We start from the raw sequence: 27,970 nt of genomic DNA, 5'->3' as shown, positions 1-27,970 counted from the left end.
GCCTTGCCATAACAATCGGCCCTTGTCAATGTCGCTCAGATCTTTATTCCTGCCCATTTCTCATGCATTCAACATACTGATTACGAGAACAGATTGTTTACTTACCATCTAATCTACCCAGACCTTCATATTTGGCCTTATGTTCCAGTACAGTAGAGACCTGCACGGGTTCGGGTACCCACGGGTTTAAACACGGGTTTAAAACAATCACGTGCCTATTTTTAGGAACACACTTACAAAAATATGCCTGTTTTTCATGTTGATAAAATAATTTAAAATCCACATCAGTTTATTTGTGCCCACGCCCTCTCAGGAGTCTGTCTCTATACTATACCTACTTTCACTTTGAAAAAAAAGACGTCATAACCGCGCGCGCGATCTGCTTGCAGTCGGCGAGATGGATGCTGAAGAGTTGGAGAAAAGAATAGCTAGGACTAGGAGATTGTAAAGTTGTCGACAATACGTTATCAAAAATCAAGTCCATTGTGTGGGAGAAATTTGGAGATATCTGAAGAAAACAATATTGTGAAAGGATTTGCTGCATGCATTTTCGTGTTGGATTGCCGCAAATGTGGATTCATCGCCGAGGAAGCACGCAGTAAGCAGTTCTATCGAACAGTATTTTTCACATTTAACACTGTTAAATATGTGTTGTGTGCTGGCAGGGCGTGTTTGAACCCAAAATTGGCAGATGTAAGCTAGACAAAATTGCGTGGCAGAAAATAGTGTTGTAGCCGCGTCTGTTATTAGGCTAACTTACTCGAGTTTTGTGGTAACGTTGGCTATGTTCTTCATGTACCGGCCGTTTGACAGATTCGGCTTAAGTTGTCCTTGTGTTAATGGTTGTGTAATAACTTCTGTATGACCGGGCAATAAACATTTTTGTAAGTGTGTCTATAATGTGATTGTCTAAACTGATTTTATTTCGGGTGCGGGTCGGGTGTCGGTTCTATTTTAAGCGGGTCGGGTCGGGTGCGGATTTGAATTAGTGCTGCTGTCGGAAAACGGGTCGGATTCGGTTTTAAGCAGTGCGGGTACGGGCGGGTGCGGATTTAAAAAATTGGACCCGTGCAGGACTCTGCAGTACAGTACACATTGCTTTTGTCTGCAAGAGATTGTAACCTGAGATAGAGATACAATTATGTATTTGGTTGCTAGATAAGAATAACACACATTTATAATGTTTGACTAAGTCTGTGAATAACACACAAAGTATTATCAATATTGATTCATGAAGTTTCTCACACCTCCAAAGAGACGTGTGTTTTAATTCACCACGTGTGCGCTGAATGTGCATGTGTGTAAGCCAATGTTATGTAGTGCTAAAATAATACTAATTGTCTGTAGATTCCAACAGCATATTACTATTTTATTGTACGTTTTTTGTTGTTGTTGTCTAGACAGACCATTAGATGATTTGTGTAGAAGGTACTGTATATTGTGCATTGTCCTCATTGTCCTTGTGGTAATACTTCAATAGTTTTCATTAACGATCAAAATTAAGAGTCTGCAACACACTCTTGATTATCGCTACAAAACCTCTAATGGTGTGTTGGTTTCCAGGCTGCTGTTTGACAGATACCACTAAGCTTCCTTCGCTGCCAGGGGCCTCGGGGTCTTCCTGCAACAGTTCAGCGAGGATCAGGGTCCCAGTGCCCCTGGTGTAAAGATAGGCCTTCCAGGGCACAGTGTCGCCCGGCGTGAAGGCCAGAGTCTGGATCTTCACCAGCTGTAAGGCGGCCTGTAAAGTATCCGCAGCGGCTTTGGGTCGAGGGAAACCCAGAGTTTGCCTGTGGAGAATCTCCAAGTCCAACCACATTTTCTCAAAGGTTTCATGGGATAGAGGAGGACCCAGAGATAGACTGATCTCCTCATCTGTGTCATTTGGGCTGGACAGGGTTACATCTTTACTCCCTGTTAGTCAGAGAAAGGTTATATGAGGGCGAGACAGTTATATGATGCTGTATTATTATTCAATTTACTATAAAACTTTAAATTAAATATATAACATTATCATTTAACTATATTTAATTCAATCACAATTAATTAAAATGATGTAAAAATAAATCAATTAAAGTCATTCAAATTAAAGAGGCCATTTTATGCCCAACAAAGTCTTGATTTTGGTTTTTGGCTCTATTTAAAATAGGTTTAACATGCTTGAATGTAAAAAATAAAATAAATAAAAAAACATTATTTTCCCCATATTTGTCATTGTTGCAGCTCCTCTCTTCCCAGTCTGTCAGTAACGCTCTGTTTAGTTCGTCTCTATGAAGCCCCTCCTTCTGAAAAGCTCAATGTGCTCTGATTGGTTGGCTGGATCAGTGTGTTGTGATTGGTCAACCGGACACTGATATAACTCCCGCTGGAGGGACTTTGTAACTTTGAAGAGCTTTTTCATGCTCAAATAGCAACATTACACACTAAACGTTGTAAGAAAGAAAGAAAGTCGTTTTTTTTTTTGGTCGATATGTGTATTTCCTAAAATTTATGTATGTATTTCTGCAATAAAAATTTTTTTTTAAATAAAGTTGTAAATGTAAAAAAAAAAAAGAAGCATAATAGGTCCTCTTTAAAATATATATATTTTTTAATAAATAGGGCAATTCAAAGAGGGTCCTCGCACCATGTGTAATCGGGCCTTAATTATGAATTAATAAAAAACAATACAAAAATGACACAAAATGATGTCGGCTCACCTGGCAACAGCTCCTCTTCTGCACTGCTGGACGGCTGCGCAGAGGCTGATATGATAACAGTCTGAAGGCATAAATCCCGTCCAGACAGCGGACCCAGTGTGTTGAAGGTTGAGGCCCACAGACTAATGGGCTCCTCTTGCCGACCGGTGAGGACGCTCATGGACGGATCAGATTTGGGTCCAGTTACAGCTTTCCTAGTCTCTTCAACTCCACGCTGAAGAAGTCTGTAGTACAGCAAAGCCCGGTCACGCACACACATGTTGCTCTCCTCCTCTGGGAAGGGACAAAAAGCATTGTAAGTGAATCACAGAAGCAAGAAGCTCTTGACTAAATGTGTCAAAGGTATTCAAAAATAAAGTGAGAGTTTCTCAGGATTAATCATACAGACTGAAAACATAAACTAGAACGAGAACAGTATCATGGGTTTCTTTTTCATTCTGGAAACAATTAATCACAGTTTCCACAAAAATATGAAGCAGCAGAAGCTGTTTTCAACATTGATGATCATCAGAAATGTTTCTTAAGCAGCAAATCATCATATTAGACTGATTTCTGAAGGATCATGTGACACTGAAGACTGGAGTAATGATGCTGAAAATTCAGCTTTGATCACAGGTATAAACTATATTTTAAAATGCATATACAGATACTTTACATTATAAAAATCTTTCACTATATTTATACTATATTTTGATTAAATAAATGCAGCTTTGATGAACATTCTCTAAAAAACACAAAATAATCTTACTGACCCCAAACTTTTGAACAGTAGTACACACAGACACACACACACACACATATATATATATATATATAAAGAGAGAGAGAGATTATAATTATTTCTACAGTCAAACATTTTTGTGTTCAGCTAGAGGAACACAACTAGTTTTGTCCAATGGTGCTTCTATTTGACTAAATTATCTGTAAACATGTTTTACACACCAATACAGTAATGTAAAAGACGGCCCAGCATGTCTTGCGTCTCAGCAGGACGGCACAGGAACATCTTCACTGAGGCGCTCAGCAGCTCCATCTTCACCGCCGAGGACAGCTCCGTCTTTAGCCCGTCTATGTAGCCCTCCATAACATAGGGGGCGCTACTGATCTGCTCACCATGCTCTCCCAGAAGCCATAGCAGAGCCTGTTTTCCCTGTGAGAAACAACAGAAGGATCTGATCTTCTCTGATAGGTCAGACATATATATATATATATATATATATGTCTGACCTATCAGAGAAGATGTAATGAAAACTTGATGAAACTTTTTTATTTTAGGATGTTTAGATCAGCTGTTAAAGGTCTGGTTTCACAGACAGGGCTTAGGTTAAGCCAGGATTAGGTCTTAGTTCAGTAGCTTTTAAAAATGTGCCTTAGAAAAAAAAAACATTACTGATGTGCATCTTGAGACAAAACAATGGCACTGACATCATTTTTAAGATATGCTTTCAGTTCCAACAACTCAAACATGCATTTTAGTCTGGGACTAGCTTAAGCCTTGTCTGTGAAACCGGGGCAAAGTCACCATAAAATCAAATGGACAAATCTTGTATTGGAAATTTTACATTTAGATGTGTTTTTTACTTTCAGATGTGTGCAACTTGTGTTAACGTTGAACATTTATTTTTACTCATAAGCATTTAAAGAAATATAATCATATAAGCTTGCAGGGACAAAATGTCCTGGGTGATAGACGACTTAGTAGCAAAGAGACTATGTGTACTCAAAGTGACCTATTGTTGTACAAGTGTGAAAAGTATTATGTGCGCAGCTTTGATAGAAATAGAGATAAGCAAAATGTATGAAAAAGCTGCAGCTAAAAACAGGAAACTTTTGCAGACGTGATATTGTTCTGTCTAGATAGAATTTACGTGTTGCCTTTTAAGGTCACTAAGGCGATCTTTTGAGACAGACCAGGATGTGTTTTGTGTATATAAGCTGGGCAAAAAGCAGAAGTCGGGGCGCTTCTCATATCAGACTCTGACTGATGTGTGAACAGCCTTTCTTGCAAGAAATAAAGCTGATCTTTGTTAACCTTTGAGATATCCTACTGTCTTACAATTATTGATAAAAGTTGAGAAAAGAATTTCCCCAACAATCTTCATTCTTATGAAATATTGCAGTACGCACTGATGACGTGTTTATTGGCGTGAGGGCGGGGCAATAACCTGTCACTCACATGAGATCCACCAATAGAGTTGTGCAGGGATGACATCCATTTGTTGACCCATTCGGAAGCTAGCATCACACTGGGTCCCTTGACAAAAACCCAATAGGATTTTTCCATATATAGGCTTTTCGATTATAGCAAAAAACAAGCTCTGTGATCAACAAAAGTTTATGAAACTTACACGTTTTGTCCAAAATCATTTTCACAAAAACAGCTTTTATGAATTTTGAAGCCTAAATGCAGTCGCCAGAAAGTTAGACTGCAAACGAACTACACGGCGGTCACATGACTTCAAGGTCACCACCATTAAGCTTCCGACAGGACAGTTTGTAAGAGCGCGATTGTAAGCACAACGAGGCAGTAAAAGCAGGCTGAGTTTACCTGTTCGGCGTGATGACGTTTAATGTCCCTGACGGCCTCTGTAGACTCATTTAGCCACTTGTTAGCAACCACATAACAGCTTAAATAAATCATGAGTGGGGTGATAGTGATTTTATGTCGTAGAATAAAACGTGAAAGTATCTTGAGCTTGTGTTCACCACAGACCTTATTTCAGTGAAAACCCATTCAAAAAACCCATTGACTTCGAGACATTGGAACCGGAAGTGCTAAAATGCTAACTCGTTTCCGCGTTTTGGCATACAAAAATGCGTCATCCATAGCAAACCACAACCATCCAATGAATTCCTCATGGACAAGATCAAGCTCCGCCCTACATTTGTTCTTGTTCAAGAAGCCATTTCACTCGGATATACGTCACAACAGAAAAGGAAAGTCCATCACAACTTCCGTTTCATGTCGACTTTAAAATGAATATTCAGAAGACCGCATGATAGGCTGCATTGTGTTTCTGGGTCTTTAGCTTTAGTGTTCTGCATGTAAAACTAATTTGAGGCATCTGTTCTGCAGAGAAATGTATTAACCTCTACATACAGGCTTTGAATTGGTGATGATCCGAAGGACCCTTGTGCCAGACATACGCCTTGATGCGGTACAGAGTCTAAATGCCGGATATGTGATTTTATGGGGTCATAAACTATGCTTCCATAGTCCAGATGTGATAGGATCAGTGTTCTGTAAAGGTTTAACGGTAACACTTTAGAATACTGTTCCTTCATTAATGAATAACTACACAGGAACAAATGAGTAACGCACTATTAACATTGTAGTAACTACTATTAACTAACAAGAAACTCTGATTAACGAATTAGTAAGTCATAGCGCTCAGTCGAATGTGGTAGTTCACTATTAGCTAATCAGTAACTACTATTTTTCATACCTCACTGAAGACTACTATACAGGTTCATAATTAATATTAATAATGCATAATATATAATAAGGTAATGGTAACTCATTAGTAATTAATCAAGTGTTACTACATCCTTCTAAAGGAACTACTAATAATTTGGATCAGTATTCTAAAGTGAAAAACATGATAAATACCTAATATTGACTGAAGTCATTGTAAGTTTTAAGGCTTTTGTAAGGTTTTTGATAGTAATGACTCAAGTATTACAACATCATTCTAAAGGAACTACTAATTATTTGGATCAGTATTCTAAAGTGAAGATCATGGGAACACACTAGTAATGACTAAAGTGTTACCAAATCCATCGGAAGGAATTACTATTCAAAATCTTACACAAATCTCAAAAGCTTACAATGACTTCAGTCAATATTAGGTATTTATCATGTTTTTCACTTTAGAATACTGATCCAAATAATTAGTAGTTCCTTTAGAATGATGTTGTAATACTTGAGTCATTACTAATGGGTTATCATTACCTTTTATTATAAATTATGCATTATTCATGTTAATTATGAACCTGTAGATAGTAGTTCTCTGGGAGGTATTAAAAAAATAGTAGTTACTGATTAGCTGATAATGAACTACTACATTCATCTGAGCGCTATTACTTACTAATTTGTTAATCAGAGTTTCTTGTTAGTTAATAGTAGTTACTAGAATGTTAATAATGCGTTACTCTATTGTTCCTGTGTAATTATTCATTAATGAAGGAACAGTATTCTAAAGTGTTACCGGTTTGGTAAAACTGAGCTTTCTGCTCCCAACTTAGTTTTAACCAAAACCTTTAAAATCTCTATATTTTAAAATCTTTATATGAGGGATAAAAGACCATTTATTATAAATGGTGAAAGAACATAGTGCAATCATGTAAGGATAACGTATAAATCACACTTAAGATGCAAAACTGTGGAGAATGAGATGTTTATCATATGTTCAACAATATATACACTACTGTTCAGAAGTTTGGGGGTTTTACATGTTTTAGAAAGACGTCTCTTCTGCTCACCAAGGCTGCATTTATTTGATCAAAAATACAGTAAAAACAGTAATACTGTGAAATATTACAGCAATTTAAAAGAACTGTTTGCTATTGTAAAATGTTGTAAAATGTAATTTATTCCTGTGAATTTTCAGCATAATCACTCCAGTCTTCAGTGTCACATGATCCTTCAGAAATCATTCTAGTTTGATGATTTGATGCTCAAGAAACATTTCAGATTTTTTATCAAAGTTGTGATTCTTAGTATTTTTGTGAAAAAACTATGATAATTGTTTCTCAGGATTCTTTGATGAATCTTACTGACACCAAACTTTAAAATAGTAGTGTATGAAACTGGTCCAACAACATCATTTTTAGGGTCCCTTAACTCTAATTGTGAACCAGGATTCATCGTTTGACCCACTTGACTGAATTAGTGTTTCTCATTATCTTAAAAGCTTTCTGATTGCAAGACTTATGCTGAAATTCTTGAAATTATATTAGCAGACAAATAAATAATTTTCCTTACAACGCTTTTATTTTGTCCATTTTGTCATGGATGAGTTGGATGGGATTGCAAAATAAGGTGCTCAGCTTGTTGTGTCTGATCAAAACAGAAAGCAGGTGAATGATCTCACCTCACTATCTTGAGGATTGTCAACACAGGCCTCAACGGTCTGACAAACAGCAGCCGTACTCTGAGGACAGAACCACACCAAATCCCTGAACGTCTGGATCACGGCTAAACAGAGACACGCAGGGAAGCAGAAAACAACAGATTAGAGGTACGATAGGAGAGCGGGTTGATTCTGTGAACTGATAATGTTTGTTAGCAAACAAAGCTTTTATCCAGGCTGGAGAAAGCACCTGCTAATAGGTTTGTGGAAAGCAAACAGTGTTAATCCCACAGTATTTCTTTTAGCGGGAAAAAAACCTTAGGTAAACCGCCTCCTTTACTCATTAACTACAAGATATAAAACCTGCATAGCATGCACAGGTGTGGCTCAGATTTCTCTCATACCTGAAGTGATGTGATCTTGTTTCAATGCGAGCAGTCCGGTCAGTATATCCAGACACTTCTCACTGTATGTTCGTGCAATACGACCTTGAAAAGAGCAACATTGTTACGTTATATAATACATTTAGAAGTAACAGTGATAGTAATTTTAGCACAAAGTTGCAATGATAAATAATTCAACTATGATTTATATTATGGGACAAGAGATTTATGCTCTGTTTCAGTGTTCCCATTTTCCTTAGTTCCCTAGTTAGTCTCCTAGACTCTGTTAATTAGTTCATCACACCTGTTTCTGTTCTCCCTGATTACTCTACATGGACATTAGGGCCTTACTTGTCATATTTAACTTGTCACAAATGAAGAAAAAGCCATTAAGGAAATTCAGGAGCGTCTATATTCCCATTGCACATCAGCTCGGAGAGGTCTTTATTTTATATAAGATTATTCGAAAAGTGGGAATAAAGTGTTTTGGGGGCTTTGGGGATAAGGACAAGTAATGTCCCAAAGCAGCATCCCTTAAAGCCTGGTTCACACGGCAGGATAATTAGGCCGATTTTAGCGCCGATTCACCCCTTCCGACAATCTTAAGGATGCTCCGATTATCGTAAAATAATCTGATCGGATATTCCTGCCGTGTGTGGTGTGTTAAGACTGCTCTCGTCTGCTCGGAAAGACGTCGGGACCGCTCCGATCTCAAATCGGGGATATCCAACAAGTTGGATTTTTTTGGCCCGATTTCTCCTCGTGTGTGGTGTCCCCCGGGGACAAACGAGCATGCAGCCTGTGGACTGTGGCGTGTAGCCAATCAGAAAGCGAGGTGACGAGGCGGCGAGGAAGCACCGGGAAACAAAATCAAAACAGCCGGCGGCATGGCGCACCAGAAAGTTGTCTCCACTTCTTTGACCATCGCCTTTTCTTTTTATAACGTTTTTTTTCGGTTAAAAACAAACTACAAACTATCGCCACTGCATCCTCTTCGTCCGCCATGATTGTTTACTCTGAAGTCACGTTTGATCTAGAGGGATTTTGCGAGATTTCCCGTCTGACCTGGGAATGCTCGGGAGTCAAATCGGTTTGTGTGTTATGTGTTGATTTTGCCGTGTGGCTGCGCACCACACACTGTACGACCAAAACTGTTAGACCCGTGATTTTTTATCGCCGTGTGTGGGGTCTCTCAGGTTTGGAAAATCGGCCGACAATTTTTAAATCGTCCCGTGTGAACCAGGCTTAAATATAACCATTAGGGGTGTAACAGTTCTCTGTAAGATTAAACGAACCGTACCCTTCTCCAGCCATGGTTTGGCACGCACTTCATCTTAAAACTGAAGACGAGTCTATAATATGGTTTGTTGAAAATAACAATGCGTAAAACAGACAGAGTTCGGCTAATGTATGTTTCTGTCGTGCACGTGACCCCATGACCCCATTTTTTGTAACTTTGCACGAGGCTCCGCTTCCGAAGATGCACGACTTCAAGCCGATGCTGTGAACATCTGTACCATCTTACAGGCACCCAGCTTGCGCTTGTCCAAATTAATTGCTTACATTTACAAAACGAGCCTACAATAGCAGAAATAAACCTTTTTAATGAAAATAAAGGTCCATGTTTAATAAAAAAATGTATGATATGAAATCAAATGTTTAATGAAATTAGAAAATTGTTGTATGTTAGTATTGGGTTGTAGGGGCGGTGGCACATTGTGTTTGTGGGCTGTAGCACTGTTAAAAGCAGAGAAAAACGCAGTGTAAGCGCACTTGTGTGTGTATTGCTGGCCACTGAGATGAGTCCTAAATAAAAGAGACCATCAAGATGCATCCTCTCCTAACTTTCCTTTGTATCTAAGATACAACATACAGCGAAAGTCGGAATTGTGGAGCAGCTGTTTCCTGAGTACAGGATGTCAACGGGGTGAGATGCAATCTAATAGCTACCACGTGAAGTACTGACTGAACAGAGCGATGAATGGCATGGTGGGATCCGTGGCTCCATTTGATAATAAGTCACAATCATGGGAGGAGTATTGTGAAATATTGAACCATTTTTTTTGTGGCAAATGATGTTGAGGAACCAGAGGAAAAAACAAGCCATATTTTTGAGCTGTGTTGAAGCGCAGACATACACACCGATGAGGAGTTTATTAATTCCTGAGAGACCAGGATAAAAGGCAGGGGTGCAAACACATGTATGGTCAAAAAAGAGAGAGGTAATCGAAGCCCTCATCCCGCGGCAAATATCCAGATACTACATTGCCACCATCCCCAACCCACCCCTATAGGCACATAGAGTCAAATGAAATTTAGAAAAACTATCTTGAACTTCTTCTTGCTTTACTGCTACTTCCTGAAAACAATTTCACCTGATGATTTGAATAGCTCTTTTTGTAAAGAATTAATAATTCTAGGATGATTGGGGTAATTGTGTAGGGTAGGCCTAGTGCATCTGCATAGAAACTAATAAACAAAATACAAATATAAATACAATAAAACACAAATACACGAGAAATAAAGCAGTGCTTTATGTTTTTCAGGTAAATTAACTGTATTAAGTATTAATACAGTTTATCTTTTGACAAAACGTGATTTTTCTCTTTCTCTTTTGTTGTTTGATTAATTTTGGTGACACAAACAGCTGCAGGTATATTGGGTGCTGTCCCTTTAAGACGAATGCACGTATCTAATACCGGTAATGACACGCATCCGTTTTATTTTGACTGCGTTTACGGGGAAACTCGTTGAGACGGACACTGGCTTATTTTTTCGTGCACATGTCTGTTCAAACACAAATAGATAAGAAAGAAAAGGGAATTTGGTGTTCACGAACTTAACGTGCTGTCTGCGACTGCGTGGCTCTGTGCGCCGACAGACCATCTACATTTGGATGTTAAACATAATATATATAGCCTGATACAGCAAAGACAATGTCGGCAGTATTGACGGCAAAATAGGCTACAGAATGTTTCGTTCTGTAGGCCTATTGACAGGGGCAATATTTGAAAATCGATAATTAGGCCTATTTTTTAAATTACAATTATATATGCATTTGTCAAAACCGAGAGACTTTCAAGCATCAAAATGTAATTTATTAATATGTATTTGCGCCTTCTATTTTGTCTGAAAACTTCCAACACTCTTGCGTGTCGCGTGAAAAATAGGCGTCGGTTGAGGTTCTATTTCTAGCACGCGGTTTCGGCGCGGCTCGAGAAGTGTGTGTGTCACGCAGGCATTGTGCTCTAACACAAGCTCTAACCAGTTAACATGAGAGCCGACATAAAAACGGACACTCCACGCCACGCAGAGAGAAATGTGATGCAGTGGCAGATCCAGAGTGAGACAGAAACACTATGGTTCACGCTTGCGCACATACTGCTGGTTTGGCGCGCAGTGTTCTGATTCGCTTATTCCCTATTTACTTGTTGGTGGACGCAATCCAGAATTACTGTTGGTTAAATTATAATCAGACCCTCTCAAACCCCCCCCCCTTAAAAAAAAAAATCTTCGGATCTGCACGATTCACACAAGTCACCCAAACTGACGTGAAAAAAGCGGGAGGTGCCGAAAAGCGCGCTGTTTGCACCCCTGAAAAGGGTTATGAGGAACTGGTGAGTTTGCTGAAAAATCGTTTTAATCCGAAGCCCAGCGAAATTGTTCAATGGTGGAAGTTGAATTCATGTAACTGACGCCCCGATGAAAGTATAGTAGAATATGTGGCCGAACTGAGAAAGCTTGCACAAGATTGTAATTTTGGGGACACGCTCACAGTTATGCTGAGAGACAGATTAGTATGTGGTGTTAATGATGACAGCATACAACGGAGATTACTGGCTGAAGATGGACTATCGTTTGAGACGGCGCTAAAGAAAAGCTCAGGCTATTTCAGCTGCTAATACGGATATGGCAGATTTGCACAAAGATAAAAGAAATCGACTGGGTACCACTGTCTTCAAGATGGACACAGGAGAAAAAAAGTAAGTCGAGTGTTACAGGAATGTGCTATCGATGAGGTGGAAGTAACCATTGGCTGAAAGACTGTAAGTTTGCCAAGGAAAAGTTTTATAATTGTGGTAAAATCTGACAAGTGAAAGAGTATGTAGAATGAAACCACAAGAAACTAGTGTTGATAAAGGCTGGAAAGCTTGGAAATGGGGGAGATGAAAACAATCAAAGAGGGCAATTACCTTAAAGAGGATGAGGAAGATCAGCCTGAATATGTTTTTACCATGTATAGTATAGAGACACCACAGCCCCATGTACTCCCCATCACACAGATGCTATTTTGAGATCGACACTGGATGTACGACACTGTGTGACTGTATTATAACAGATGGAATATGACAAAATGGGAGCTAAAAAGAAACTGGCTGAACTGAAAACAAGCTCTGTCAGTTTAAAAACACACAGTGAACGCTCTAGGTACCACCAAAGTTAAGTCAAACACAAAGGGCTTTCCAAAGAACTCACAGCAGTGGTGGTGGCAAGATCTGGGCCTGATCAATTAGGATGATCAATGGCTCACAGAGCTGGAACTCAGCGAGATGAAAGGCAGCTCAGAGTTGTTGCAGGACATTTTAAGGAATTACATGAAACCATTTTCAAAGAGAAACGTGGAACATTAAAAAGGAGCCACTGCTAAGATTCACGTACCAAGCGATGCAAAGCCTCATTTTTGTTAATTACGGTCACTGCCTTTTGCCATGAGAGAGAAAATTTAAGCTGAACTTGATCGCCTGATTAAAGACCAGTTGAGCCTGTAAAAATTCTCAGAGCGGGCCGCACCTGTTGTGCCTGTTTTAAAGCCAGATGAAGCAGTGAGACTTTGTGGACCATTAACAGAGAGTCGTCACTGTAATCGTATCCCATTCCCTGAATGGAGGATATGTTTGCAGTTTTAGCTGGAGGAGAAAAATACAGCAAGTTAGATATGAGTCACACATAAACAGATTCTGGTAGATGAGGCGTCAAAGAAGTATGTGACAGTGAATACACAAAGAATTGTTCATGTACGCCAGATTACCTTTAAAGGTAGTACTTCCAGTCCAGCAATCTTCCAGAGGACTATGGAAGTGGTCCTGAAGGACATTCCAAAGGTAACAGTATACCTGGATGATATCTTGTTGACAGGACGAGATTACCAAGAGCATTTGAGGATGCTGGATCAAGTGTTGCAGCGGTGGGAGAAGTATGGTTTGCGGTTGAAAAGGGGAAAGTGTAAATTCACGGAAAAGGAAGTCATTTTCCTGGCACATAAAGTGGTATTCATTCATTCTATAAACGGTTCTCAACTCTACTTGCTCCGTTGCACAGATTTTTGAAGGACGCCCCCTGGTGTTGGAAAGAGGAAGAGGTCCATACATATCTTTATGGCTGTTTTGGCTAAATGTATGGCTAATTTGTGATCAGTACAGACCATAAACCTTTACTCAGAACTGAAAGCTGTGCCAAAATTATGAGATGGCCAGTGATGTTGGATGTTGAGGGCATATGAGTATGTCATTTCTTACAGAGCCATGGAAATGCGTTGAACAGCGCTGTTAATCCTTTGACAACATCAGAGCAAATCAAGCACTGGACCACCCGACATCTTGTCCTCTCTAGACTGCGTGATTATGTGGAACAGCTACATCAGTCTCACCCAGGTATGTCAAGGATGAAAGGCCTGGCCAGGAGTTACCTGTGGTGGCCCAATTTAGATGCTGACATTGAGATTGTGCTGTGTGTCAAGAACAGAAAAAAGCCCCTCTGTGTGGCCCTCTGTGAGTTCATATTGGCCCCTGTCCCAAATGACACCTAAACACTCACGGTCTTCCTACGAGTCCACACTTTCGTGGCATGACGCCACTTCGACTGTTGGTAAGAGGTCTGCTGTGGAGCTCGCACCAGTGCGGGCTCGGCAAAAGTGCTCATTTCAACTGCAAAAGGGGACACTCGCGAGCACCCTTCTGAAACCTAAAATGACAAATGGGACTTGGACTTGGCCATGGATCTGATGGACTTAACGGACACATGCATTGGGCAGCCACTGTAAGTCCACAAGATCGAAAGTGCATATGAAGTGTGCCATTTGGGACAGGGCCATTGACTATGCTGGTCCATTTCTGGGGAAAATGTTTTTAATCTTAGTCAACACCCATTCTGAGTGTATCTATGCATTATCAAGGAAATTACTCGTCACTCTTTACTCTTGAGTGCCTCAGAAATAGCTTCAGTACACATGGCATTCCTGAAATGATAACGCTCAGTGTTTTGGCATTGAAGCGAGCAAAGAATTCATGTCTAGGAATGAAATAACACGTCACCTCTGCACCGTATCATCCATCATCCAATGGTCTTGCTGAGTGGGCAGTACAAACTTTTAAGGAATTCATGAAAAAAGTTCTGGGAAACACTATTGAGACCAAGTTGCATAGAGCATTTAGTTATCGTATCACACCCCAGTCTACAACGGGACTGTCACCTGCAGAAATGATGATGGGGAGGAAATTGTGATGCAGCACAGACAAAATACACCCTAACTTCACCAACAAAACTGAAGCCAAACAACAAGTTCAAAAAGAGCACCATGACCAACATGTGTAACACCGTTATTTTGAAGTAAGAGAAACTGTGTATGCATATTCGGGTATGGACCAAATTGGGTGAAGGGAGCAATTCAGGACATCACAGGACATAGGTTTTAATGTTGTTTTAAGGTGGGGTAGAATTAAATGAATGGCAAAACTCAGCATTTTTGTTTGCCCTCTGTCACCTCACATACTCCAGTTTGAGAACCACAGCTCTACATCATCAGGAAGCAGCAGTGAGAAGTAAGGTACACACGTGACAATATTTGTTGCCTATATAGTATAGCCTACATCCCAAATAAGGTGCGAGTTTGGTCTTTTATATCACTGTATTAGTCCATTAAAGGGTTAGTTCACCCAAAAATGAAAATTCTGTCAGTAATTACTCACCCTCATGTTGTTCCAACCCCGTAAGACCTTCGTTCATCTTCGGAACACAAATTAAGATAGTTTTGATTAAATCTGAGAGCTGGATCACTCCTCCATAGGCTTCTAAGACATTATAACTTGCTGGCCCAGAAAATGTATTAAAGACATCGTTAATATAGTCCAAGTGACTCCAGTGGCTCAATCTAGCGTGTCTGTGTTGCACGTAGGCTCACTATTGGGCGACGCTGGTCATGTGTGTGATACGTGGTGACGTGCAACACAGACGCGCTATGCAGAAACACTATGTGAAAAGACTCGAGGCCCAGAGAGAAGGAAATGAAAAGTGGAATAAAGTCGTTATTTTTGTTTGTTTTTGCGCACAAAAAGTATTCTCGTCGCTTTATAAACTTAAGATTGAGCCACTGGAGTCACTTGGACTATATTAACGATGTCTTTAATACATTTTCAGGGCCAGCAAATTATAGTGTCTTAGAAGCCTATGGAGGAGTGAGCCAGCTCTCAGATTTAATAAAAAATATCTTAATTTGTGTTCCGAAGATGAACGAAGGTCTTACGGGGTTGGAACAACATGAGGGTGAATAATTACTGACAGAATTTTCATTTTTGGGTGAACTAACCCTTTAAGCTACGTTAAGCATTTAATATGTCCCGACGGCAGGGGAATCCTGGAGTATGACGTATTGAGAGAACTGCAGCACAGCGCCGTGATATTAAAGTTAAAGGGTCATGAAACCCTAAACTAAATTTTCTGAGGTATGTGTGATGAACATCATTGAAGACAATGTTAGCATCTGTTAGATTTAATTGTAGGGGAAAACTGGTTAATTTTGAGGTTATTTTCTTCTTTCGGGTTTAAAATCTACATCGTGTCCACTTTAGTACTTACTTAGATGACGCATCGGTGTCTCATAATTATTCATGAGACTTAGTTTTCTTATCCTATGAAAATCTTAATTTTTCATGACACCACGTGGTGCTTTCCAATGACATACTTGTCAAACTGTGAGATTGTGTAATAGATGAGAATCTATATATATGTTGGGTCGCAAAGTGTTTGTTACGGTGGTGTGAAAGTGCGAGTGTATTGCATGGCTTTTCCGGCGATGCTGCCAGGGCTACTCTGGCTGTGGGTGGTTGGTTGGGTATCATCTACTGAAACATCGAAACTGTTTGTAGCAAGCATCTTTCTCGAGGTGTGAATGTGTTTTTTTCATTTAAATGATCATGTTAGCTGATCTATAATGCGAGATGGGTGCCACAGTTCAGAGAATCAGATCTGTCGGATTTACAACACGTCAATCCAAAGAATTGTTCATGTACGCCAGATTACCTTTAAAGGTAGTACTTCCAGTCCAGCAATCTTCCAGAGGACTATGGAAGGGGTCCTGAAGGACATTCCAAAGGTAACAGTATACCTGGATGATATCTTGTTGACAGGACGAGATTACCAAGAGCATTTGAGGATGCTGGATCAAGTGTTGCAGCGGTGGGAGGAGTATGGTTTGCGGTAGAATAGGGGAAAGTGTAAATTCTCGGAAAAGGAAGTCATTTTCCTGGCACATAAAGTGGTATTCATTTCATTCCCAAAAAAATTCCAATCAGTACAGGATGCATATTCAGGAAGCAATTTCTATAACCGGTTCTCAACTCTGCTTGCTCCGTTGCACAGGTTTTTGAAGGACGCCCCCTGGTGTTGGAAAGAGGAAGAGGTCCATACATATCTTTATGGCTGTTTTGGCTAAATTTATGGCTAATTTGTGATCAGTACAGACCATAAACCTTTACTCAGAACTGAAAGCTGTGCCAAAATTATGAGATGGCCAGTGATGTTGGATGTTGAGGGCATATGAGCATGTCATTTCTTACAGAGCCATGGAAATGCGTTGAACAGCGCTGTTAGTCCTTTGACAACATCAGAGCAAATCAAGCACTGGACCACCCGACATCTTGTCCTCTCTAGACTGCGTGATTATGTGGAACAGCTACATCAGTCTCACCCAGGTATGTCAAGGATGAAAGGCCTGGCCAGGAGTTACCTGTGGTGGCCCAATTTAGATGCTGACATTGAGATTGTGTTGTGTGTCAAGAACAGAAAAAAGCCCCTCTGTGTGGCCCTCTGTGAGTTCATATTGGCCCCTGTCCCAAATGACACCTAAACACTCACGGTCTTCCTACGAGTCCACACTTTCGTGGCATGACGCCACTTCGACTGTTGGTAAGAGGTCTGCTGTGGAGCTCGCACCAGTGCGGGCTCGGCAAAAGTGCTCATTTCAACTGCAAAAGGGGACACTCGCGAGCACCCTTCTGAAATCTAAAATGACAAATGGGACTTGGACTTGGCCATGGATCTCATGGACTTAACGGACACATGCATTGGGCAGCCACTGTAAGTCCACAAGACCGAAAGTGCATATGAAGTGTGCCATTTGGGACAGGGCCATTGACTATGCTGGTCCATTTCTGGGGAAAATGTTTTTAATCTTAGTCAACACCCATTCTGAGTGTATCTATGCATTATCAAGGAAATTACTCTTCACTCTTTACTCTTGAGTGCCTCAGAAATAGCTTCAGTACACATGGCATTCCTGAAATGATAACGCTCAGTGTTTTGGCATTGACGCGAGCAAAGAATTCATGTCTAGGAATGAAATAACACGTCACCTCTGCACCGTATCATCCATCATCCAATGGTCTTGCTGAGTGGGCAGTACAAACTTTTAAGGAATTCATGAAAAAAGTTCTGGGAAACACTATTGAGACCAAGTTGCATAGAGCATTTAGTTATCGTATTACACCCCAGTCTACAACGGGACTGTCACCTGTAGAAATGAAGATGGGGAGGAAATTGTGATGCAGCACAGACAAAATACACCCTACCTTCACCAACAAAACTGAAGCCAAACAACAAGTTCAAAAAGAGCACCATGACCAACATGTGTAACACCGTTATTTTGAAGTAAGAGAAACTGTGTATGCATATTCGGGTATGCACCAAATTGGGTGAAGGGAGCAATTCAGGACATCACAGGACAAAGGTTTTAATGTTGTTTTAAGGTGGGGTAGAATTAAATGAATGGCAAAACTCAGCATTTTTGTTTGCCCTCTGTCACCTCACATACTCCAGTTTGAGAACCACAGCTCTACATCATCAGGAAGCAGCAGTGAGAAGTAAGGTACACACGTGACAATATTTGTTGCCTATATAGTATAGCCTACATCCCAAATAAGGTGCGAGTTTGGTCTTTTATATCACTGTATTAGTCCATTAAAGGGTTAGTTCACCCAAAAATGAAAATTCTGTCAGTAATTACTCACCCTCATGTTGTTCCAACCCCGTAAGACCTTCGTTCATCTTCGGAACACAAATTAAGATAGTTTTGATTAAATCTGAGAGCTGGATCACTCCTCCATAGACTTCTAAGACATTATAACTTGCTGGCCCAGAAAATGTATTAAAGACATCGTTAATATAGTCCAAGTGACTCCAGTGGCTCAATCTAGCGTGTCTGTGTTGCACGTAGGCTCACTATTGGGCGACGCTGGTCATGTGTGTGATACGTGGTGACGTGCAACACAGACGCGCTATGCAGAAACACTATGTGAAAAGACTCGAGGCCCAGAGAGAAGGAAATGAAAAGTGGAATAAAGTCGTTATTTTTGTTTGTTTTTGCGCACAAAAAGTATTCTCGTCGCTTTATAAACTTAAGATTGAGCCACTGGAGTCACTTGGACTATATTAACGATGTCTTTAATACATTTTCAGGGCCAGCAAGTTATAGTGTCTTAGAAGCCTATGGAGGAGTGAGCCAGCTCTCAGATTTAATAAAAAATATCTTAATTTGTGTTCCGAAGATGAACGAAGGTCTTACGGGGTTGGAACAACATGAGGGTGAATAATTACTGACAGAATTTTCATTTTTGGGTGAACTAACCCTTTAAGCTACGTTAAGCATTTAATATGTCCCGACGGCAGGGGAATCCTGGAGTATGACGTATTGAGAGAACTGCAGCACAGCGCCGTGATATTAAAGTTAAAGGGTCATGAAACCCTAAACTAAATAAGGTATGTGTGATGAACATCATTGAAGACAATGTTAGCATCTGTTAGATTTAATTGTAGGGGAAAACTGGTTAATTTTGAGGTTATTTTCTTCTTTCGGGTTTAAAATCTACATCGTGTCCACTTTAGTACTTACTTAGATGACGCATCGGTGTCTCATAATTATTCATGAGACTTAGTTTTCTTATCCTATGAAAATCTTAATTATTCATGACACCACGTGGTGCTTTCCAATGACATACTTGTCAAACTGTGAGATTGTGTAATAGATGAGAATCTATATATATGTTGGGTCGCAAAGTGTTTGTTACGGTGGTGTGAAAGTGCGAGTGTGTTGCATGGCTTTTCCGGCGATGCTGCCAGGGCTACTCTGGCTGTGGGTGGTTGGTTGGGTATCATCTACTGAAACATCGAAACTGTTTGTAGCAAGCATCTTTCTCGAGGTGTGAATGTGTTTTTTTCATTTAAATGATCATGTTAGCTGATCTATAATGCGAGATGGGCGCCACAGTTCAGAGAATCAGATCTGTCGGATTTACAACACGTCAATTCATCCACTTCTCCAGAAATAAAAAAGTAAGTGGCCGGTGAAGTTGGAAAAGAAAAAAGTTACTTACACAATATGTATCTGATATCAATAAAACACGTTGTCAATTGAGGATTGTTATTGCTGCTTCCATAGACATCAGTGTGTATTTTACAAACTACAAATGTATTGTTTTTGTGTATTTAAATGTCTGAAACCTAAAATAAAGATGATGTGGTTGAAAACACTGAATAGTTGTGATACATGACAAGCTTTAAAGCGTTAATCTAATATATGTAACAGGGCATTCAATTACTTTTAAAAGGACAAACAGACGGTTAGTGTATTTCATTAGACTTTTAAAAATAAAAATCTTGTGTGTCCTCACATTTTACCCCTGATTTTTAGTGAGAGTCGGCATTGGCCACTGAAAGATGACAGATTGTGTCCCTTTACTTGAAAACATTATAGTTTCAAATAGAGTAATCCCAAGAGTAAGAATGATTAAATCTGTTAGATAAATTATTATATCCTAGCATGAAGCAGCTAGGGTTGTAAACTATACACAATGCGCACAATTTTAAAGTCAGCATGAAACAGAAGTTGTAACAGTCTTTTCTTCCCTGTTGTAACGTATATTTGTGAGATGCGTTACCTATAGCGGCAATGGCTGCCTGGGCGAGCTCAGGAGACACATCAGTGCAGTAACTTCTCAGCTCCTCCAAAACCAAAGCCACGTTTTCATCGTTCACCAGCTCCACCAGGATCTCCATCTTGCGAAACTTAATGAAACTCGGTTCAGAGTAACCACAAAAGAAGCGTTTGTAATGTGTGGCGAAAAGGCCCGGCTGACTCCGCATGACCTGCTGAACGTGACAGAGCCCAGCGAAGCGAAGTTCGCGTGATGCAGAACCGCACGTGGCCAGCAGGGGGGCGCTTGTGTGCAGGAGGGCGTCGGCCTGCACAGCCGGGTGGGCGGCGGCTAAATGAAGGAAGAGGCGGAGCGTGGAAACTGAGACATGTGCGTGGGCGCTTTGGAGGAAGGCGTCTAATAGGCTGAGGATGTCGAACAACTCGTCATCGCTACGAGGGCGGTAGCGTAGCAGGAAGGTGAGGACCTCACTCTGAGCCCAACTGTCCAGGTCCTTCATTCTGAAGGAGAAAACACATACAAACACAAAGTCCGTCATTAGAAAACCTGCTAAATGGGTCAATGACATGATTCGTGATGCTGTTAGCATTTGAACACCTTTGTCCTTCAAAAATGCAGGAAGAAACTAAAAACTAAACAAAATAGAAAGTGGAGACCCTTTAGTTTAGGTTGTAAAATGTCATGTGGTTGTTATTGTTAACTAAAACTATTAAAAACCACGGTCAGTAATTGAAATAAAGCTGAAATAAAATAAATGTAAGTATTTATGTGTGTATCCTTTAAATATTTTTAATAACCTTTTCTTTTCTAACATATTGAAGTACATTATATATTAATTTCCAAATATATAGAATTTAGATACACCTATTATATAGTAGAATTAATTTAAGGCATGACTTTATATTTAAGGTATTCATTTCAGTAATTTTGATAACATTAAGTAATTGGCAGCATGTATTTTTCTTTCTTTTCTCTTCCTTTTTTCTTCTGATTATGTATTGTTGTAAAATACTTCAAATTAAATTAAATAAACTCAAATATAAATATTACATGAAAACAAACTTTATATTTAACTGCTGGCTTAATATTTTGGTGGAAACTGTATTCTTTTGAAGAACAGAAGAAAGTTCAAAAGAACAGCATTGTTTCCCTTAGTAACATAATTCTTAAACTTAAATTAGAAATGTTGCCAAATGACTGAAATAAATAAGTTTAAGTACTAAAATGACTAAAACCGACATTTTAATTAAATCAAATAAAAACTAAATAGAAAAATATGCATATAAAATGAAACTAATAAAAATGACAAAATCCCATAACAAAATTACAAAAACTTAAAAACTTAAAGTTAAAATGTAAACTGAAAATATGAATACTATAATAGTAAAATGTTGTGCAAAAATGTAATAATATTTATGAATTAGAAGTGTTAAAAATACTTTGAAAACACTTATTAGGGTTTGTACATGTATTTAAGGTGTAAGGAATATGTTATTACATAACCATACGAAACCAACATGAATAAAAAGAGCATATTTCTAAACACTTGACACGTTTTTTTCTTCTTCTTTTTTTAAAACATGAGGATGAGTTTTCATGACAAAATTACATTATTTAGATGAACAATCCATTGAACGTAATGGCAAAAATGGCACACCTGTTGAGAAGGTGATGAGCAATGGGTTTGTTAATAACCACACCACCCTCATCTTTGAGAATTTCCTCCAACGCACGAAGACAGTTCACCACAACCACAGGGTCCGGGTCCCTCAGAAGAGCATACAGCTCGTTCACTATACTGCCATCTAAAGGACACAATGTATTCATTTAGCAGACACTTATATACAAAGAGACTTCATTCAGATGCTCTACTGTACATTCATCATGTAAAAGACATAAACTGGACCCTTATAGAAAGGCTATTCAAAGCCCTTGAGGCTATAAACACACTGAACCTTTAGAAAAGACAGGGAATACCACAGTATTGTACTGCTGTTTAGTATCATGGTGATAAACAAATTGGGATTTCCTAGTTTTGGCCTGTTTTTGATGATCCAACAGGACTCCAGACTAACATTTGAGAGCAGTGGCACCGGTGCCACTAAGTCACCTGAGCACCTGAGAGGCTTAAACATAAAGGTAATTTAATCATAAAATTACTATTGTTTTCCATTAGTAAGTGCAGTTACTAATAAATAATATTACATGTTTATTTCTTGGAAATGCACATTTGACAGTGAAGCACAGAGCTTGAGTTGAGACGCAGATAAAATTAACTTTTATTAACAACAGTAACGTGCAATACCCACATTTTTATAGGAAAAAATTGAAATATTCTACTCTCATTAAATGTTCTTGTGTAGTATCACAGTGAACTGACCGACAGCTTCAGTGATTATAAAACGAGCGCTCTATACTTGTTTTCTTTGTAATTCAGTCAAAATTGGAAGAAAAGTTTTTGTTTTTTATGAGACTTTATGATATCCTAAATTTTTCCATATACTAGGGAGCGGAAATGGCTATTAAGTAAATTAGTGCTCCTCTGCTGCCATCTACTGGTTATAGTGGTAAATTTTTTTTGTCTTTTATTTTTTAAAGGAGTCATAACCTGCAATTTTCACTTTTCCACGAGAATCAATGTATGTTATGATCGACTAACGATTATACACTGGCCGGGAAGCCGATATTTAAAAGTGAAGCGTTTGTTTACCTCAGGGTAAATAAACCAGCGCGCGTGCACGCGCACTCAAATACGAGATTTTGATTTCAGCTCCCTCTTGACGTCATGAGGTAGTAGGATATACCATATATGGACACCGCAGCAGGAAGCCCCCCTTCCCCTCTCCCCCTCATATTCAGTTCAGTCGAGAAAGATGGAGAAACCGAGTGCACACCGGACTTGCTCTGTGGTTGATTGCCATAAAAAACATGTAAATGTGTTTTATCTCCCAAAATCGGACGAAACTATCAGGGACCAGTGGATGAAATTAATTTTTAATGACGCTGTCCCAACAACCCTTTCAACTGGCGTGCAGAGCCATATAGAGCGTCCACGACAGCCAAAACATCGCATTGATCTCGCGAGACAATAATGCCTTCAGAAATAAGGGTAAAAGTAGGTCTGTGTTTATTTTTTTTCCACTTTTCTTTTTTAGAAGGGCCTGAAAGACTATAATACAGCAGTAGGTATCCAATGTAATACTAGGTTATGACTCCTTTAATAAAAGTGTTTGTTTGCCACTAAGTTTTGGGTTTAAACGTTTTTCAAACCATCACATTAAAAAATAATTTGGCTAATATTTTGGATTGGATAATATTGGAATATTGGATTGGAAAATTGGATAATATTTAGAGCTCTGAAGTGCTGGAAAAAAGTGTGAAGCACTTGAAAAATGCTTGACTTCCACTCTTAAAAGGTTGTACGAACCTTGAGATGAATAATGTACAAAAACAACAACATTCGACTATTTCTGCCACAATACCATGGTTACAGTTAGCATGAATGTTGGTGATTTGTGGACTGAAAAGCCTTCTATAACTTGTTACAATGTTACTCCTGTGTCAGCCCTGTTTGATCTGATATCTGTGGTTTATAACAGAGAATTATGCGGCAAAATTGAATGCTTCTCAATAGATCTCACTGCAATGTTGTTAATTCTGTGGTGAATTAACACCGCTGTGTTGTAGCGGTCCGAGCTCAATCGAGTAGCGCGGTTTCCTTTCACTTTTGTTTAATTTGCCGTTTCTCATATGCAACATAAAAGGCAGCTCTTATCAGTTGGGCAAACGTGGTGGTCGCACTAACGTGACCTCTAACAAAGTTTAGTTGCACCGGCAGGGAAAAAAGTTTGCAAAACGCCACCATTAGGTCAGTCTGGAGCCCTGTCCAACATGTTATCTACAAGTATGTGATGCTGAGGGAATGTTCTGTTCAGTTAAGTGTGTGTGACATGCTGTTATTCGTCACAGACGCTGCACTTAAAACATTCCTTTAAGGGAACAGTGTGACCCAAATCATCCAGCTCATGTATTCATGTGCATCCATGCACATTATTAACCAAAATAAAATAAGATAGCAACAGTTAATATCACATTATGTTTAGCAAATTTCTTATCAACTGTTTAAATTCAGATAAACGGAGACTTGTACCCATGTCTGTGTAGGGCTGTAGACTGTGCAGTTTGGCACATCCAAGCACAGCGACTCTCCTTACGTAACTGGCCTTGTCTCGCAGACCTGCAACAATGGGCTGCTCTATGTACTCTGGCATACCTGGCATTCTGAAAAACAAGCCAATTAATCATAATACAGTATGTTAGGATTTATTCCAGAAATATTCCACTTTAGACTGTGCCTTACTGTGATTTTGATGCCAGTGTTATGGGTGTGGTTTTCAGAGAGTTTGTTGTTAGGGTGTTGCTAGGCTGTTGTTTTGAAAGGTCAATAGGTTGTGATTGCTACGGTGTCCTGGGTGGTTGCTAGGGTGTTGCTAGGCTATTGCAGTGTTCTGGGAGGGTGCTAGGTGATTGCTAAGTGATTTCCAAGGTGTCCTGAGTGGTAAGGCCGATTGTTGTGGTGTTCTGTGTCATTGCTGGAGCATCTCTTGGATGTTGTCATGGTGTCCTGGGAGGTTTCTAGGGTGTTTCTTATTAGGGTATTGCTATGATGCTGTTTCAGTGTTCGGATGGTTGCTGGGGTGTTACTAAGTGATTGATAGGGTGTCTTGTGTTGGTGCTAGGGTGTTGCTAAGATGTTGTTGTGGTGTTTTGTTGGCTACTAAGTGATTGATAGGGTGTCATGTGTGGTTGATAGTATGTTTCTTGTTAGGGTGTTGCGATGTTTGGGTAGTTGCTAAGGTGTTGCTAAGTGATTACTTTAGTGTTGTTAGGGTGTTGCCAAGATGTTGTTGCATTGTTTGAGTGGTAGCTAGGATGTTGCTAAATGATTGCTAAAGCGTCCTGGATGGTTGCTAGGGTGTTGCTTTTAGGGTGTTGCTAAGATTTTGTTGCAGTGTTTGTGTGGTTGCTAGGGTGTTGCTAAGTGATTGCTTAGGTGTCCTGGATAGTTGCTAGGGTGTTGCCAAGATGTTGTTGCATTGTTTGAGTGGTAGCTAGGTTGTTGCTAAATGATTGCTAAAGCGTCCTGGATGGTTGCTAGGGTGTTGCTTTTTAGGGTGTTGCTAAGATTTTGTTGCAGTGTTTGTGTGGTTGCTAGGGTGTTGCTAAGTGATTGCTTAGGTGTCCTGGATAGTTGCTAGGGTGTTGCCAAGATGTTGTTGCATTGTTTGAGTGGTAGCTAGGATGTTGCTAAATGATTGCTAAAGCGTCCTGGATGGTTGCTAGGGTGTTGCTTTTTAGGGTGTTGCTAAGATTTTGTTGCAGTGTTTGTGTGGTTGCTAGGGTGTTGCTAAGTGATTGCTTAGGTGTCCTGGATAGTTGCTAGGCTAGGGTGTTGCAAGGCTAATTGTTGCAGTGTTCTGGATCATTGCTGCAGCCTTGCTTAGCTGTTGTTGTGGTGTTCTGGGTGGTTGTTAGGAGGTTACTAGGTGATGGCTTGATATTCTGGGTCTAAAACAAATGATGCCAGACATACAAACCTGAAGTTGCACATGTTCCTTAGGGCCAACCCTCGCACCATCGGATTGGGATCAGCGCAATCCTTACGGAGGGTGTTGATTGCCAGTAGCGCCAGGTCAGGTTTGTCACTGGCATAGGTGCACATGTACAGATATACCAGCTTCTTCTGAACAATATCGACCGTGGCACTGGCTTTTACCATGTCCATAAATAAAGCAGAGACATCCAGACCCTGTGTCATGTACCTACAAAGAAACAAACAACAGCCTGAGAAATCTCTTTATGATTTTTTGAAATCATATGATTTGTGAAATCATATCATTTATGAAGTTGTGTCTCAGGATATATCTACATTAATTATTTTCATTTCAAAATGCTCAGTCCACACTAGCATTTTCGAGCTTTTCACATCACAATTGCTGTGCATGCTTAAAACATAATAAATAAAACAATTTTTTTAATTCATCCACTTGGGATAGTGTCTTCAAAAAGCTCAGTTTTCGCAGGAGAAACAAATGCGTTTTCAAATGTATCCGGATTAGTGTAGACGTAGCCTAACTAATGATAAGGGTTAAGGTGGAAATCGAGACGCATAATGAACAATGACATAAATGTTGTTCTGTTTCTCATGTAATATATTTGTATATATTCTTCAGAAGGCTTAGAATATTCAAGATTACTTCATGATATTTTTAACTATATGAATGCCCACACTTTTTGACTTTTCCAGTCATGTGTGATTGATGGATAATAACTACTGGATAAGAAATCATTGATATGTCATATGCTAATAAATCATTCAAAATGATTTGAAAACCAGTTAAACTGATTAATTCAGAACCGACTCAAAAGTTAATACTCTACTACACAAGCAATATCTAGCTGATGAATTATTTACGAGCTGAGCACAACTAGAAATATGTATAGATATTTCCATGATTTTTAAGATTTTATTAATTTCCAGAAGTATTCCAGGCCGGAAAACTCTACATTTTAATTTTAAATAAATATAATTTGATTCTGATATTTCCAGGTTTTCCATTGCTTGGTGCTTCTGAAAGTCCTCTCTTCATCAGAAAAGGCAGATGAGCACTTGACGGACCTGATGACTTTGGTGATGTAGTTTTTGTAGCGGAGGCGGTCTGCTTGGACGTGGGGATTGGCCAGAGCTCGCTTGAGCTCTTTCACCGTCTCCTCCGAGCCAAAATAAGGCATTGTGGGTTCTTCAGGCGCCTGCCAAAGAGAAGCAGAGGAACACAGTCTGAACAAACTTAATATCATTTCTGATTCCCTATAAACATGCTGGTGTTGTGTTGTGCAGTAATGTAATTATTCTCTAATGATGTATTTTGGTTTGTGCCTAATGCTAACAAATATCATCAATTATAATAAGTGTCAGTCTGGCAGTAAAGTAACACAAAACTAACTCAACCCCACCATAACAATTAATAATCAGAATCAGAATCAGAATCAACCACAACTGGAACCAGCCTGACAGTACAGTAAAAGACCAGCAAAAATCTAAAGACCAGAAGAAGATGACAGCTGTCAGACTTTATATGTTGTTATTTAATATATTTGTTTAGCTTGTCTTTATGGAGCTCATACCTGTTAGTTTATATCAAATGCAGTATCATCTCCCTTTCTAAAAGTACTAATGTGCTTTTCGCAGACACAAAGGGCACGTAACATACATACCTCCTCTGTTAGTTTCTAAACAGTACATCAATACACAATCAGCTAAAAGAAAACAACGAGAACTGAATATTAGAAATATTAGCGTGTTTATGGAAATCAGGAAGCGTGAAGCCAGGATCAAAACTATTTTGTTCCTCTCAAAACATGTTCACGAAATTCAAAATAAAAGCTCATCGCTTACCTGATTGATTTTGTGAAGTGATTTTACACTATATAAAACTAATCTGAATCATAAAAATAAATATTTTTCTTAAAATTACTGTAGTTACAACAAAAAATGAGTAATATAATAGCCATGATAGAGATTGTAAAAGAGATGAATTTATTTGTTTTACTGT

The 27,970-nt window shown here is 39.4% G+C and overlaps 1 protein-coding gene across 1 annotated transcript; it reads right to left on the bottom strand.

The window, feature by feature from the left end:
* Positions 1-26: 26 nt before the first annotated feature.
* Positions 27-27,771, bottom strand: ap4b1 (adaptor related protein complex 4 subunit beta 1). The gene is made up of 11 exons (XM_084427489.1): positions 27,633-27,771; positions 27,037-27,167; positions 25,955-26,179; positions 24,508-24,638; positions 22,015-22,162; positions 20,361-20,857; positions 8,176-8,259; positions 7,793-7,896; positions 3,642-3,849; positions 2,700-2,972; positions 27-1,914 (listed from the first exon to the last, which is right to left on the bottom strand). The coding sequence occupies exons 2-11, from the start codon at positions 27,147-27,149 to the stop codon at positions 1,487-1,489; spliced, it is 2,211 nt and encodes a 736-aa protein (XP_084283615.1). The 5' UTR covers positions 27,150-27,167; positions 27,633-27,771; the 3' UTR covers positions 27-1,486.
* Positions 27,772-27,970: the final 199 nt, after the last annotated feature.

The sequence above is a fragment of the Rutilus rutilus genome (assembly GCF_951802725.1).
Source record: "Rutilus rutilus genome assembly, chromosome: 13".
In the NCBI taxonomy this organism is placed as follows: Eukaryota; Metazoa; Chordata; class Actinopteri; order Cypriniformes; family Leuciscidae; genus Rutilus; species Rutilus rutilus.
Note: the sequence above shows the minus strand (reverse complement) of the source record. Positions and strands in the feature narration are given on the sequence as shown.

Excerpts from the sequence above, each read along its gene's own strand:
- ap4b1 (XM_084427489.1), bottom strand. The coding sequence starts at position 27,149 with ATGCCTTATTTTGGCTCGGAGGAGACGGTGAAAGAGCTCAAGCGAGCT. Across the intron at positions 7,897-8,175 it reads ACAAGATCACATCACTTCAG|CCGTGATCCAGACGTTCAGG; the intron begins GTATGAGAGAAA and ends GTCTCTGTTTAG. Across the intron at positions 2,973-3,641 it reads TCTTTTACATTACTGTATTG|AGGAGGAGAGCAACATGTGT; the intron begins GTGTGTAAAACA and ends GTCCCTTCCCAG.